Source organism: Mytilus galloprovincialis, chromosome 12 (assembly GCF_965363235.1).
Source record: "Mytilus galloprovincialis chromosome 12, xbMytGall1.hap1.1, whole genome shotgun sequence".
In the NCBI taxonomy this organism is placed as follows: Eukaryota; Metazoa; Mollusca; class Bivalvia; order Mytilida; family Mytilidae; genus Mytilus; species Mytilus galloprovincialis.
Genome location: NC_134849.1, coordinates 34251629 through 34269040, shown reverse-complemented (window position 1 = coordinate 34269040; position 17412 = coordinate 34251629). Strand labels below are relative to the sequence as shown.

The 17412-nt window shown below is 31.6% G+C and overlaps 1 protein-coding gene across 1 annotated transcript; it reads left to right on the top strand.

Moving 5' to 3' along the window:
- Nucleotides 1-719: 719 nt before the first annotated feature.
- On the top strand, nucleotides 720-14198 carry LOC143055618 (uncharacterized). The gene is made up of 7 exons (XM_076228780.1): nucleotides 720-858; nucleotides 9500-9815; nucleotides 10982-11141; nucleotides 11580-11657; nucleotides 12492-12647; nucleotides 13169-13265; nucleotides 13817-14198. Exons 2-7 carry the CDS (start codon nucleotides 9515-9517, stop codon nucleotides 13820-13822), a joined length of 798 nt encoding a protein of 265 aa, XP_076084895.1. The 5' UTR covers nucleotides 720-858; nucleotides 9500-9514; the 3' UTR covers nucleotides 13823-14198.
- Nucleotides 14199-17412: the final 3214 nt, after the last annotated feature.

Sequence of the window (17412 nt, the reverse complement as noted above, 5' to 3'; positions counted from 1 at the left end):
ATACCAAATCTGAAATAAATAAAAAAAACTTTTATAAACAAAAAGAAGGGAAGTTGAAATTAAAAAGGTATAATATTATGCCACTGCTCTGTAAGAATTATTTATTTTCTACCTCGACGGAGTTGAGCATTCAGACAGACATATGGATCGTGCCTCTATAGATTTAAATATGTTTATTATATATATATTGTAAAAGATACTCAAACCTATATGCCTTCTAATGTGTTACATCTTCAGTGTCTATATCAAACAAAAAAGCTTAGATATCACCGCAAACCGAAAATGCAATCCTGTTGACTTTTCTGATGATATAGTCAATATGAGGGAACTGTAACAACATAGGGAGGGACATTTCTTTGTTAAAATGTTTACAGTTCCCTTAAATATTTGACGGAATTATTTTCACCTTTTTCAAAACTATTTATTTTGTAAACAAAAGATTATAGGTAAACAAAACCAATATCATATTGTCCTCTAATAGTCATCTAATTATAAATCCGTTATCCACCGCTAACTCAATAATCACAAGTTGTGAATTACTTAATTTAGATAAATTATGTGTGATAATTTGTAAACATATTACTAATTGTTCCGGTTTTAAGTTACATCTCAAAATTCTTTTTTTAGTTTGCCGACACATCAGCCTGTAAAAACGAAATTTTTGTAAGTGGACACTTACTAGTATAAACATAGCGCCACCTAGCGGAGACTGGTTGCGTTACATGTATATTAATCAAAACTCACTGACACTATTTTTAATACACAGTCTTTGTCTTTCGAAAATTTATAATAGCCAGTCACAGGGAAATACCTGCTCATAATTAATCACAATTTGGCAGAGTCAACATTTAATTTACGGTAAGTTATTTTTTTTTTAAATTTTAAATTGATACACATTTATTAAATATTTCATGTTAATTTATTTCATACTCATATTTCTAATAAAATAAATAATATTTATTCGATATCAAATTAACTTTTAAAAGAAACCTTTGACAAGAATCCGAAATCTAACTTAAAATGAAGTGGTGCAATACTACAGTATGTATGTACTTGTACAAAGTCACTTGAAGTATATGATATACATTTTAATTGCGCGAGAGGAGTTAAATTATTTATTAAGTCATCTTCAAGTGTTATGATGTATGAACATATTTTTTTAAACTTTGTCTTCCAAAAATATTCATCCGAAACGATAGGATATTTAAAAAAATAATAGATATCGTCCCTTTAGTTAAAACAAAATGTTGATCACAATTTGTTTGAAATTGTTGTTCATATTTTTTATGAATCAATATATATTAACTCTTGACTGAGGTAAAGTTTTACTTTTCATGTTTTGGGTTGAAATCAGTAAAAAATAAACGTACGGACCCATGTTAAATTAAATCTAAATGTATTTTTTTTTATTGAATATCAATAAATTCAGCATCCCATTTTCAAAATTATAAATTTCAGAACCATAGAAAAATGTATATTAGTTTTTGAGACAGTTGTTGCTTCGTTAGGAAGTTGTTCAGTTAAATGCGGATGAACATTTTTATTTTATGATTTGGCTATTGCATGCAAAAAGTATAAATAATATACAATACATTTCTTCATTCTATGCTACTGTTAACAAAAGCCCTACATTTTAAGTATACATGAATTTGATTCACTCGCCCTTTTCCTGAACAATCCGTTTTGAAGAGAAATGTTTTCTAGAGAATGGAGTAGCTAATGTCAAGTTTATATAACATGACGCTACCAGTTCATCTTTATTTTTTGGGGGAAATATAAACTTTGTATTCTGTCACAAACACAGGGGTATTTTTTTGTCTCAAAATATATTTGCAATTTATTATTAGATCTATTCGGGCCTCGTTAAAAGTTGAAAATATAACTTAAATTTACCCACTAAAAAATTAATGAACCACTAATAATATTAATAAAAAGTTTCATGGTAATAAACTTATGGATAAATCATAGAATAATAATTTAAAACTAAAATAACAGGAAGAAAAATAAACAGTTAAATAATGGTGATCAGTTATAAGTATACATCCTGCCCCACTCTTTTAAAATATGCTTGCTGGGTTGCTGTGTTATTGATCAATACCCTTTTTCTGAGGGTCTTGATGATGGGTCTTTAATTTTACATTCGTTAAATTATCTGAGGCCACTTTTCTCAATGATTATTATTTTGGGGCCCATTATTCTATTTTCTCTATTATTAACGCGCTCTCTTTTCTTTTGACCAAAGTTTGTTGTGGTAATTTCATACATTATTCTCTGTTCCGTAATCACATTTAGAGGCTACATATCTCATAATCGCACATGATTTTAATATGAGATTTATATTATAAAAATAGGACATTTTACAATTATAATAGACGCCTTAAAAATCCAAAGCTTTAAAAACTGAAGAAAAAAATAAATCTTGTAATAATCAATCTTGACCACTAACCTAAACTAGTTTGATTGTCTTTGTTAAAACACCGTTGTCCACTCTGACATTACAAAAAATACCTTCATTTTGCTTCAGAAGATCTGTCTTCTAAATAATCATAACGTACTTTTTTAATTGGTTTTGCGGTAAATTCAATTTTATAAACATACCAGCCTCTAAGTAGAAAACAACACCCATTAGAACTGTAAATGAAAACAGTTTGACATTCATTTTCAAAATTATTACTGTTCAATATTTTTGTCATGCTAACTAAATTAGTATAAATTGAATTTGTTTTGTGTGTTTGGAGTTTTTTGTGGGGTTTACAGTGAAATTGTAGCGCAACATACGACATTATTCGGCATATTTCTTTGCCAGATATAATTTACCAAAAAATGGTTGATGTCACCAGAAGCGGTGTTCTTCAATGCAACTTATTTCACTAAAACTGAGGCTAAGGTCGCCTTTAACTTGCAGTGTGAGATTATTTGCTGCCGGTTAAAGATACACCACGACTTATAGGTATCAAGCACAGCAACAAAACCGCATTTTTTAAAAATCTTAGTTTTAACATGCGTGTGTAAGAATTTAGGACATGATTTGCAACATATCTATATTCTTTCAATTTTAAATCCATTTAAAAACCCTTGCCTTTTTATTTTCAAACAAAATTTCATTTGGTTATATTTTATGCCTGAGACCCGTAAAAAAAACTACCATCAGGCGGGATAAAAAAAAAACCCCACCTTTATTTTAGTATTAAAAGGGAACAAAAAATGATTGTTCATCTCGAGAACTGGAAGGAATTCTACCTTTGGGTTTTTATTAATACATATTTAAGAGCGTTATATTACGTATACATTATTTTATTCTCTTCCAGGATTCTGATGCAATCTTAAATGTATTCCAGTCGCGTATATAATAAAACAAGTTAAAAATAAAAAACAAACAAATGAATGTATGTATGATGAAATTTGAAAATTTGGATGCAGTGTTTTTATTTTTGGTTTTTCTTCAGACATTTTATAAAATCAGTAGTTATATCTAGTCACAATTTTGCTCAAAATTAGAATATACTTCTAACGGAATGATTTATTAACTTAAAAGCACACGAAAAGTGCATGATACTTTGATAGAATATTGAGCAGATATGGTAAATGTTGTGAATGATAATTACCATCCCTAAAAGTCCAAAGGACAAGGATGTACGCAACTGTTGATAGTCTGCATTGTGGCTGCAATGGTCTATTTTAAGGCTCTAGTTTGATATAACAAAACAAAGATATATTTAACTATGTTTTTTTAAAAGTTGACCATAAATTTTACATTTTTCACAAACATGATGCTATACATATACAGCGGGAGGGTAGGATGAATAATCCTTCATTTCTATAGTCTTCAATAATTTATATCAATTTTATCCTATTCTTCCTATTTTTGTCAATTTTATTCCAGTCTTCCTGTTTTTTGTCACTTTTATTCTATTCTTCCTATTTTTTGTCAATTTTATTCCAGTCTTCCTGTTTTTTGTCACTTTTATTCTATTCTTCCTATTTTTTGTCAATTTTATTCCAGTCTTCCTGTTTTTTGTCACTTTTATTCTATTCTTCCTATTTTTTGTCACTTTTATTCTATTCTTCCTATTTTTTGTCACTTTTATTCTATTCTTCCTATTTTTTGTCACTTTTATTCTAATCTTCCTATTTTTTGTCAATTTTATTCTATTCTTCCTATTTTTTGTCAATTTTATTCCATTCTTCCTATTTTGTGTCAATTTTTCTCCATTCTTTATGCTTCTCCCCTTTTTGTATTATTATTTAAGCATCGCATTATTCTTTCTTTATTTTTTCCTTTTCCCCATTAATCTGTATTCTGAAAATACCACACAGAACCTCAAGCAGTGTAGAATATTTTTTGAGGGAGACTTTTTTGAAACTATATTTCAAACTTTAGATATTTTATAAATTTTTGTATTGAAGGACAATGAATATTATTAACCATCATGCATGCATCAATGTTTATCGCAAAAACATTACACAGCTTCTCTTCCGTCAGAGATTTTAATCTAGGTTAAAGATGTCCGTTCTACTAAATAGTAAATTCTTGGAAAAATATACAAAAATCTTCCATATTTTGTACCATGCATTTGTAACTGTTCTAATATTTATTTTGCACGTGCGTCAGGCGCGGATCCAGAGGGGGGGTTCCGGGGGTTGGAACCCCCCCTTTTTTTTGGACGATCAATGCATTTGAATGGGGACATGTAGTTTGCGTGATGGGACTACTTTTAAGATAACTTGTCTATCAATGGACAATTTCTATGAAACTACTACATGCAACCAAAAATGTCAAACTTATTTTGTAACATTTTTCCTGTTCGGATTTCAATGGTCCTATTTCAAATGAGACTGTAATTTGGTCGTTAGACACCGACTTCAGATTTCTAGCTCTTTCACTTCGTTTGGAGGGGGACCGGTTTTGGTTTCTTTTCAATTTTAGTTTTGGATTTGTGTTTCTATTAAAAAATTCTCGAGTGCAAAATTAATGCTTTTGTTGGGAATGAGGTGGGGTTTACCTTGTGCAATTAAAAGCACCGCTTTTCTGCCTCCATTTAAAAATCGTTTAATTTTTTTTTTTTAATTTGCGTCTTTGAATCCCGGAAATAATTGTTATAAATATTGACAAACAATTGATACTTATATAGTATATGGACGTAGATAGTACAAAATGTATATACAGCCAGTGATAGGGGGAAATGATATACTTGGAATGTCTCTAAACATGCACATCACACAAATAAACTTTAACATATTGATATATATGTGTAAAGAAGGAATGTTATGATAATTTTTTGTTCTAAAATAGGACAGTTTGTATCAAGTTTTTTTTATCAACCTTAATAGATATAGGAAGATGTGGTGTGAGTGCCAATGAGACAACTCTCCATCCAAATAACAATTTAAAAAAAAAGTAAACCATTATAGGTCAATGAACGGCCTTCAACACGGAGCCTTGGCTCACACCGAACAACAAGCTATAAAGGGCCATAAAATTACTAGTGTAAAACCATTCAAACGGGAAAACCAACGGTATAATCTATATAAAAAAAAAACAAAACAAAAAAACAAAAACGAGAAACAAGAAACACGTTAAACCTATTCGTAATCTTAAATTAGAAACTGAAATCGTTTTCACTAAAATTTGTTTGTGTATTTTAATATTCTTCCAAAGGTCTGAGATATGTATATGATTATGGTTATCAGTGCTAGTCTCGATCTGCGATAAGACCCGCAACGAGGCAAGTGTACTTACAACAAATGGAAGTTTTTAACGACCTTGACTGGCTTTACAGCCCTTGCACGGTCGGTTTTGTACTTAGCCATTCGGGATATACAAATATATATACGACTCGTCTAAACATCAACCCAACAATGTTAGATCTGTAAATTTGCTTTCGCAAATTTTTGGTTCTTCCCTCGCCGGGATTCGAACCCATGCTACTGTGATATCGTGACACCAAATCGCCTGCACTTCAGCCGTCCCGCTAGACCATACGACAACCTGGGCTATATATACAGCATCTTAATGTTGGACGAACAATGCATGGCGTCTTTAAGAAGACTGCATTGTAATGCATCAATGGATATCTGGCCCCAGCGCCATAAAACTATTTGAGTAAAGTTTTTTTACTCAGCCTGAGAATTTTCTCAATTTTTTTATTCTCAGCAAAATGCACCGCCATAAAAAAATTCTCAGATATTTTCTTACTCAAAGTTAAGAATATTCTTAAATATTTGAGTATAGCCAAAACCATACTTAAGTATATCAAAAAAATCTTAAATGTTTTTTTTTAAGGTAATTTGATATAAAATTACAAATGTTGATAGTGTTTTTGTTAAAATTTGCAATGAAGAACTTCACTTATCACCCCAAATCAAATTCTATCCAAAGGAACATACACATCTTGATTCCTTATCATATTTTTTTTCATACATTTTTTAGGATGAAATACTCAAAATCGATGTTTTATGGTATTAAATGGTCAAAACATGTTCAAGAATTTTACTGGACTTTAACCATGTTAACACATTTACGTGTACTTTAACAGTTTAATATTATTCAAAATAAGTGGACCCCTCTTTTAGAAAAGTTGTTTATATTAAGCGACGTTTTTTTTCGACGCACTGTTCAACTCCACCATAGAGAATGACATGACTTTGACAATCAGTAAATTCCAGCGAAAAATATCTTTATAAGTGAAGAATTGTCGCATAAAAATTAAATACTAAAGTACACAGGAAATGAAGTCTAGTCTGATTAATCATTTTACCAAAAAAAAAAAAAAAACACCCTCAAATTAAAAAAAATAGGCATATGTTTTTTATAACTCAATAGATAGTTTTCATTATAAAACTTATGTACATATACTTTTTTCTGAAGAAAATTCTTTAATTTGTTCATATTAAGAAGAAGTTTACATAATTCTAATTGTTTCCTTCCATATAAAGTGACCTCCGTGTGACCCATCTCGTAAAAATCTGGTGATCGCAATACGCATGGATGTCCTTAAAATAAACTATTATCTGACTGTACATGTTAAACACGTGCTCAATATCCATGCTTTTTGGTGGATTGTTGACAAACTGGTGACAATCGTTAAACCTTGGCTTCAAAACACGAACTTTAATTACCTGCTATATTTTCACAACACTGACCGATTGAAAAAAAAATTAACGATTACACGAAATTTATGCGAAAAAAAAAATGATAAAATCGTGCACAGAAGACTTAGTTTATGATGTTTGTATGCATTGGTTCAAGAATTGGAATAACATTATTTTTCACCGGTCACTTGTTTATTATGACTTAAAATAGAAATACAGAATCAAAAAAGTCTGAGCTCACGTTCGCCAGCATGATTAATTACATTGTTTTCGTTTTTTTTTTTTTTTTGTTCACTTCCAATAAATTTTAAATATAATTATGCTCCAAAATAGATGATAGATAGGCATTTTTTTTTATTTTGTTGAACAGTTGGGCTTATCAATGTCTTTTCTCTTTTAAATCTATTTTTATTACAATTTACTACTGGTATCTGCTGTTGTCAAACATATGTCGTTGATCCAGATAAATCATTTATCATGTCAAAATCATGATACAGAAGGAAATTTCCATATGCACGATCAGAATTTTACAGAAAATATTTCTTACTGAATAGAGAAAAATAGAACATCTTCCCCTACTCCCCTTTTCATGACCCTCATAAGTTGGATAGTTTTGTTTGTTTTATTAAACTGTTTTTATTTACGAAAATAATATTTGTACAAAGTGTTGTTAATAACTGTAATGGACATTAAATATATATGCCATGCCTTCTCACACGACGTCGTATTTTTATTTTCTCTTCCTGTGCAATATGATATTAAACTCATTATGCAGAGCAATTTTCATGACTACTTGCATCATTGTTAAATCGTATTAAACATGTTAAATTCTGTATCAGATTTATATTATTATTAAAGTTACATATATCTTGAATATTGAAAACGGATTCAAATCATTTACTGGCTTTCATATTGATTTAAAAATATTTGGTTTGCCTTTTTTTTTGTTTTTTGTTTCCATTGTAGATGTGAGAAAAAAGCAGCTCTGTTTCTCTTAATTTTGTCACATGGTGTCTTATGTCGTCTGATTACATAATGGATGTTATTATTGATCCGTAATAATTATCTTTTCAAAATGTTTATTTGGCACGCCATACTCGATAGAAGTGCGGACGTGAAAGAAAGCACTCTTCACGTAAACGTCAACGAAGATTGCATTTTATCTTTTAAAAAAATACAAAATATAGATCTAAATAAAGAAATATAAAAAAATATATATACATATTTATAAGAAGCTACGGGTAAATAACTCAAGTATTTGAATTTCAAGATCTTTCTCTTATAAATAATGTCTATTGGGTTCTATATTTCTAATAATAACACACATTATTTGCCGACTTCATATTCTGTGACTTTTTGTCAGGACTGTGGTTACAGATATTTACTAAATGCTACTTGTCATCTTATCTGTCATAGATTCTTTTTATGTTTTACATTATTTCTTAAGAGATAAAACTGCGTTTTAGAGAAGTTTGGTATACGTTTTAGTTTTCAAACTACTATATTACCGCTTACATCACTGAGAAAAAATACTCAGCTGAGAAAAAAAATTCTCAGCTGAGAATATTCTCAACGTTGAGAATATTTTTTTATGGCGGATAAAAAAGTTCTCATTCTTAGCTGAGTAAAATACTTCATTCTGAGAATATTTTTTTACTCAGCAAAAAAAAGTTTTATGGCGCCGGGGCCGGTCCTACTCTTTTTCCAGCAAAAGTCTACCGAAAGACCAAATCTTGTCAACCAACTTTGGACAAACAACTCTTTTTATTATTTGATAATCTATCGCTGACGCTTAATAATTACTAACGCATTCGCATTCGTCCGTCCGTACGTCCGTTCACATTTTGTGCTCTTATCTCCTCTTACACAACTTTATGAATTTAATGAAACTTTCTCAAAACATTTATTGTATCGAGTGAGTGACATTTAGGACTTTGTCCTTTTTTATTTGTATCGAAATGATATTAAGGGTTTTACTTAGAAATTAACTTGTAAACAAAAGTGGAAGACATCTTCGTATCCTTTAAAACTGATGTAATTTCAACGAAACTTTTATTAAAACTTTTTTTTTCATTATGACAATGTGCATTCGTCATCCTTTTTATTCGACAATTTTTTATTTGGGTTTTACACATCAAATCATGAACTGTGCAATAGGAGAGACATGGTATATATTTGTGCACTTCGTTCAAATTTCATATTTTAGTTCTAGTCTTAAATGTGCTTGAAATGTTTGTCTGGGGCGTCAGGTAAACATAATCAATCAAACATCAATCATAGGCCTACATGCAACAAAAAAAAATGCCAAAATCTATGTAGTATTAGTGCTTTCTATTTCAAAACCTCGCCAAATAATATAAGGCTGGAATTTAACTTTAATTTTCAGTATGATAATTTTATTTTGTAGAAAAAGCTGTTCATCATGACAAGCCCTGGTATAGTGTGTCCATCACCAGTGTACAGTAAACCATCTCCGTCTTGTTGTCCACAGTCCTCACTACTATATCCACAGATGACCTATCCGGATGCCCTCTCCTGTTACCCTTACAGTCTGATGTACAACAACTTGTTTATGCTCCAGGCGGCGTACTCCACACCAAACAAAACAAGCATCCGAAATTACCTGCCGAGTTACCATGACAGCAGCCCCATCCTTGACCTTTCAGCACGAGCAAACAGTTGTTCATCGCCAGAAGTATCTTCAGATGACAGTTTTGCATCAGGTATGATTTTTTTTTTTTTTATAATCAAATTTGTTGACACGCTCTTACTTATTTTTTCTAAGAGTATAATTTGTGAATGAGGGGACTTGAAAGCATTGTACAGTAAGGGGGTTATCTGACCATGTACAAAGAATAAGGTGTCTTCGTTGTAAAATCGTTATGCCAGCCAGAAGGGAAGACAAACGATAGAGAACCGAAAGTAAAATAGAGATATGGAACAACATTTTTTAAGATAAAAATAAAATTCGTTCTAGCGATGACAAAAGAGGAAGAACCAACCCCCACCCCCCAAACAAAAAATAAATAAAAAAATAAAAGAAATCAAAAACACATGTAAAATAAAGAATAAGTCTTTCTTCATATTATATGAATACCAGTATGATTTATTGAAGACTTGAATTATAAAACAAAAAAATTATAATAGAAATACACAGACCAAACACAGCTGTCTTGTCTGAATACGTACAATAGTTTTACCTGCCAATGGCTTATTTATAAATCCATTACTAACCCTATAGTTGTGTGACTTAATAAAAACTTATTGATATTTAAGTAAAAACATAATGTACGAAAATTCTCAAATATTTTAATCTACAAAACAACAACGTACGTGTGGTAGAACGCAGTAAACAGAAGCCTACCGCTCATTAAAGTGTGGTTAAAGCGGTCAAAACACAGCCAATGAGGAGATAAATTACCCTCTATTTAGCCTCGAATATGACTATAATAGATGTAAGATAACAATACTTTCGGAAAAGATAAGCTTAAACATCGGACATGAAAGAATTTTAATTTATTCATAGGAAGCAGGTGAATGAGATGTCAAGTTTCATTCAAAATGGGGTCGAATTTTTGTCTTATCTAGCATATAACATAGCCAATTAACAATCATTTCGTTGAAAAACCACTTTTCTGGAAGTATATTGTTATTAAGATTACATATATTGTAAATAATGACGCAGCAAATGACCGAGAAATACTGTTTTCAGTAGCTTTTGTTTTTGTACTTAAAAGCGCGGGAAAGTACGAAATATTTAGCGCATGATCACTTGAAACTGCTACTTGGTTATAGGTTTCGAAGCTTTTTTCACTCATAGAAACAGGAAATTGACCACTTAAAGGTAAAATGAAAATGCAGTTTGCTCATATCTTTCTTTTGATTTTAGAGTATAAAAAACCTGAAACCCCAAAGTTTGACTTCCACCACTTAGCCGAAGCTGCAACGACCCATAATGGAAGCAGCGACGAAGAAGCCAGTTCTCCAGAAAAGACCAGAGACGCATATGTTGTCAGTCATGCATGGCGGTACATCTTAGAATCATCTAGGTACGGACATTTTAGTCATGTAACGTTCCTCAGTAGCTTGGATTACATTTTTGTTTGTAAACACGACAATTCTTTTATTTTCAACCCAATGCATAACATATGTATCTATTTATAAACATATATAGCTGCTGAAGAACTATCATTTTTCAATCGGTGAAATTTTATGAATTTTCTCTTTATGAATATCCTTCTAAATCTAACAAACATCACAGATAATTTTTCTTCTCATTTTGAATTTAGAGTGGCCTCCCTTTGTAGTCGGAAGTGAAGTGAAATTTTAACCCGTATAGTTAATACACTATTCTTTTTAACCACGAAATACTTTTGAATGACGTTTCATTAAAAACTTTTTGTATAACTTGACATTTTATGAATGCTTTTGTATAGAGTTGCAACCAATACTTTTATAGAATTTAATGAATATTTATTTTGTTTTAGAATGCGCATGCGGTACCCATTCCATTACAACAAGTACCCACTGAAAATGGACTTAAACAGAGGGAAAAAACCAAGAAGGTAATAGTTGTGTATTGAACGTATTCAACCTCAACCTGACTTCTCATAAGATAATCTCAACACTAGAAAAAAACCTATGGTGTATATATTCAGTTGTATTGACAGAGTTTTGAAGTTAATTGTTATTAAAGTGTTCTAACCAATTACGCGGCTAGTTTAGAATATGAGATGATCTGATATCAAGATATCAAATTCAATTATTTGATTGTTACATTTGTCGGCGGAACATTTTTAAAAGCGTATTTTATAAAGAAGAAAGGTTGAGGTCCCAATAATATTTTATGTTAGAAGTGGGGATGTTTGGTTGGGATGTTTGAATCGAATCGGACGGTCGACCCCACCTCGAGAAGCTTATCTTTCCCCTCCTGTTATATCATGTATCTTGCCTTCATCTTTATATAAAAGATTTAAATGATGAAAAATAAGTGCCAAAAAGGAAGTCATGTTTGTTTTTATAATACACACAAGAATAAGATGAAAATTCAATGTAACAAAAAGTTTTAGAAAAAGGAAACGAATAACCACATCAAACGAGTATCACACATTTAACTTGTAGTAAAGGGAAATTACCCACATTATCATTAATAGACATAGCATGATATAGAAGCTAAATAAAGTCCAATGTTGGTGTTTTGGCGGGAATACGTCAAAGAAGCCTTACAGGCTCAGCATGATTTTTCAACACCTTTCCTTTCAAAAGAAATGAAAATGAAAGAACGTTTTACAGTTGTTCCTTTTTTGAACTTGATGATTTGTTTCTGGTTGAAATGCTTGGTCGCCATACTGTGCTTTTAAATGTATATAAGATTTCAATGAAGTTGAATTTTATTTCAGGGCCAAGAAAGAATACATCTGTAAATACTGTGGTCGCCATTTTACCAAGTCTTATAATCTACTGATTCACGAGAGAACTCACACAGACGAGAGACCATTCCCATGTGATATCTGTGGAAAAGCGTTCAGAAGACAGGACCATCTCAGAGATCACAAGTACGTTTTATTTATCAGTTTCTCTAAATATTATTTTACTGTTTAAGTACTCTTCAGTTCTTGAGCGTATAATGACTCTTGATCGTATAACCATGAGGCCTTTTCTCATCGATTATCGAAACCACGATTAGCTATTTATAGTAATTATTATTTACAAATTGAAACTAACTTTAATGCTTTTAAGGATAGTTATAGTTTCGAAATTTTGTTATTTCACTCACGTTAATAGATAAAGAGTTACAAGTTATTCCGAAACTAGGACTTTCATATAAACTTTTGTCATATTCTATTCGTATCAGCGAAATTTAGTTATTTCACTCACGTTAATAGATAAAGAGTTACAAGTTATTCCGAAACTAGGACTTTCATATAAACTTTTGTCATATTTTTTATTCGTATCAGCAGAAAGTAATGAAAGCAATCAGATCGGCAATGATCGGCATAGTTCGTGCAAGAACGAAAGTATAATATTTTAAGTCCACTTTTAATGTTAAATTATATCGTTTTATGTTGTTTTTCAGGTATATCCATTCCAAAGACAAACCATTCAAGTGTGCAGTCTGTGGTAAAGGGTTCTGCCAGGCACGAACATTAGCAGTCCATAAAGCAACGCACATGGTAATAATCATATTATATAGATAAAAAAATATTAGAATAATATACTTCCATCATATGCTGTTTTTATAATGAAATTAATTGGGTTACAAAAAATTTTGAGATCCCATTTAAGCCGAATGACACAGAAGGCATAGTCAAAACCAGAAGTCGAAAACTAAGTTACATTACCAGCCCCACCAAATCAAAAATCAGGATAGTTCCGTTCAAGAAAACTCACCCATTTGTAACAATACCGAAGTAACATTGGAAAACTTTTACAAATGAGGTATTATTTTCTGACTATCTTACCATTACAGTCACTCAAGATTAAAAACCTACTGAAGAATATACAGAATATATTTAAAAATTGTTATTATTCACTATTTAAAAATAATAATTTAGATATATGTACATAATGGTATAGGCTTTGCTCACTGTTGAAGGCTGTCAAATGACCTATATTTGTTTATTTTTGTGTCAGTTTGGTCTTTTGTGGAGAGTGGTCTAATTGGCAACTTTACCACATCTGATTTGCGTTGAAGCCAAATTCATATTATATTTATTTATTTTAGGCGTGATTCGACATTTTGTGATTTCGTCACGTGACTGATTCTGAGGTGCTATTTCTTAATACTGCCACAAAGTGCCATGAAAATGACATTCCGCCAAAGATTTGTGCAATTTTAAAAGAAAAGACATTCTAGTGAACTGAAAAAGGTCCACATTTATTTGTTACGAGTGCTTATAACATTCCTTATTTTGTTGTTGAATTATATATTTTGTTATTTGTTATTGTACGGTTATCAATTTTAAAGGTGTGTACATGTGTATGGTTGTGTGTTTGTATGTGTGTGTATGCTTGTGTGTTTGAAAGAATGCGAGTTATTATATAGATATGAAATTGTAAATATGCACTTGTATATATAAAAATGAAAATAAAATTATCAACTTTAAGATTTGTTTCATTTTTTAAAGATTATCTAAATATATGAAAACCAATGGAATATGCCAGAAAACACCCCTTTCTAACTCAGGGTTGAATTCAGACCGCGAAAAAATCAGGAAGAAATGTCATTCTTGGCAAAAAATTGTCAAAATAATGTTTAAAATTGAGAATGGAAATGGGGAATGTGTCAAAGAGACAACAACCCGACCATAGAAAAAACAACAGCAGAAGGTCACCAACAGGTCTTCAATGTAGCGAGACATTCCCGAACCCGGAGGCGTCCTTCAGCTGGCCCCTAAACAAATATATACTAGTTCAGTGATAATGAACGCCTTACTAATTTCCGAATTGTACACAAGAAACTAAAATTGAAAAAAATACAAGACTAACAAAGGCCAGAGGCTCCTGACTAGGGACAGGCGCAAAAATGCGGCGGGGTTAAACATGTTTATGAGATCTCAACCCTCCCCCTATACCTCTAGCCAATGTAGAAAAGTAAATGCATAACAATACGCACATTTGAAATTCAATTCAAGAGAAGTCCGAGTCTGATGTCAAAAGATGTAACCAAAGAAAATAAACAAAATGACAATAATACATAAATAACAACAGACTACTAGCAGTTAACTGACATGCCAGCTCCAGACTTCAATTAAGCTAATTGAAAGATTATGATTTCATCATATGAATATCAGGCACAATCCTTCCCGTTAGGGGTTTAGTATCATACCATCATAACATATATGAGAAGAACATAACCCGTGTCATGCCAACAACTGTTTTTTTAATAAATGTGTTTAGTTCCGATGCAAAGACCCTATAAGTGAATCAATATTAACGCCAAAATAAGCAATCTTTAGTGACCTGACAACAGTATCGTAACTATATCCCTTCTTGATAAGTCTATTTAAAGGTTTTGTTAGTTTCTGAGGTGAATACTGACAATTTTGTGCTTTATAAAGAATATTTCCATAAAAAATTGGATGTGAAATACCTGAACGTATAAGAAGTCTGCATGTTGAGTTATATTTACGAATGATGTCCTTATACCGATGATAAAATTTAGTAAATGTTTTGACTAGTTTGTGATATCGAAAACCCTGGTGTAATAATTTTTCAGTAATACATAAATTTCTCTCGTTAAAATCTAAAACATTGTTACATACACGAGCGAATCGTACAAGTTGAGATATATAAATACCGTAAGATGGTGACAATGGAACGTCACCATCTAAAAATGGATAATTAACGATAGGAAATGAAAAATCATCTCTTTTATCATAAATTTTAGTATTAAAATTTAGTATTTGTCTCTCTCCATTCGATGCAATTCTTATTCGGAAAAACTCTCCTCAAATCCTTGATCCGCCCTATCTACCCGTCTTGTCGTTTTCGTCTTACCTTTTTCTTTTAATCACGTTTTATCATCTGATCCTTTTATTTTGTCTCTTTAAATATTGTTATCTTTTATTAAAATCTGAATATAAATGCTTTATCGAAAAAAATGGTAAGTCACAGTTACCAGTTGATGATTTATTAAATAATCCTTCTATAATGTTATGGTTTTGCGAACCTTGAATTTGTTAAGTAGATATTCGAAGATGTGGTATGAGTGCCAATGAGACTACTCTCCATCTAAGCCACAATTTGTAAAAAGTAAACCATTATAGTGTTTATATAATATTCATTCATTTTTTGGGGATGTTGTTGTTGTTAATGATCAAACTTCGAAACAGCGGTTACATCCTCTTTACTACGCTACGTTGACTTTATGATAGTTTAGCGAAGCAACGTCACTATACTGTTTCGGAGTTTGTGTGAGGATCTGCTTAACTGGTTTACTTATATGTAAGTTAGTATTATTTTTTTCTTCTACTTGGTCAAAGTGACGTTGCTTATATATTAAAGTGACAAAAGGAGAGATTATTTTACACGATGATTAGATTTGTCTAGACTGAAGTTTGGCTTATATTCTATGGATATTGTCTACTGTTGAAGACCATATGTTGACCTGAACGACATTTTGCAATTATCGTGTTGTTATAGTTCTTATTTAAGGGTCTAGATGGAAGATGGCTTTCATTTCTGTATCTTATTTCTAAGTATGTGTTGCTTAGACTTAATTTTTCTATGATGTGACATTTGTACTATTATTTGTCTGTGTGTCTTTGTCTTTTTTAGCCATTGCGTTGTCCGTTTATTTTCGATCTATGAGTCTCTTTGGTATTTTTCACCCCTCTTTTCTAAGTAACTTTCATCTATTCTTTTACCAGTATTCTATTTTCTGTATACTTTTGCACCTCAATTCTTTATTTGCTTTGTTTGTTTTCTCTATTCTGTATATTGAGCCCTTTATTACGCCAATTATTTTGAATTTCCATTTCGTATAACACATAGCTATAGGAATCAGTGGCGGATCCAGGGGGGGGGGGGGGGGGGTTCCGGGGGTGCGCACCCCCCCTTTATTTTTGCCGATCAATGCATTTGTATCGGGACATATGTTTTGCACCCCCCTGCACCCCCCCTTTGCCCTGGGTTAGCACCCCCCCTTTCGAAAATTCCTGCATCCGCCCCTGGGAATCTCCCGGGTTATTTGTTGAAGGCGTTCAAGAAACAACATTATCATGTAATCACATGCAAACAATAAGACTGATCATAAGAATCGTGTCACGTGTAAGTCACATGTTTATCTCTTATGACAGATTTTAACCACATACAGGAAACATGCGTGTTATACAATACATGTATACATATACCAATCATCTAAGATAAATATCGTCCTCAATATGCATGAAATATTTGCCACTGGATGTTAAGCAACTAACAATCAATCAATCTAAAATAAATTCGCACAAAAGGAGATATCGTGATGATGCCAAAAGCCATAGTAGTATTACCAAACTTCAACAAAAGACTGTTGTCCAAACATGAGTCTATAACAGTTGAAAAAAACGATGCCAACTACAGACGACGGTCCAAACATGGAACAAGCACATGCACATTTGATTGGGTTATATTACTTTTCTGATATCGCAACCCCTTCTTTAACCAGTTATTGCTACATTTTATCATTATTCTATTAGAAGGCACATTTTATAAGCTTGTAGTTTGGTGTGAGCGAAGGCTCCGTACGTGTTGATCACCGTTCTCAGTCATGATGGTTAATTTTTACAAATTGTGAGTTAGATAGAAAGTTGTCTCATTGGCACTCATTCCAAACTT

Coding starts and splice junctions, on each gene's coding strand:
- LOC143055618 (XM_076228780.1), top strand. CDS start 9,515: ATGACAAGCCCTGGTATAGTGTGTCCATCACCAGTGTACAGTAAACCA. Junction 11,658..12,491: donor AGAGGGAAAAAACCAAGAAG/GTAATAGTTGTG, acceptor ATTTTATTTCAG/GGCCAAGAAAGAATACATCT. Junction 12,648..13,168: donor GACCATCTCAGAGATCACAA/GTACGTTTTATT, acceptor GTTGTTTTTCAG/GTATATCCATTCCAAAGACA.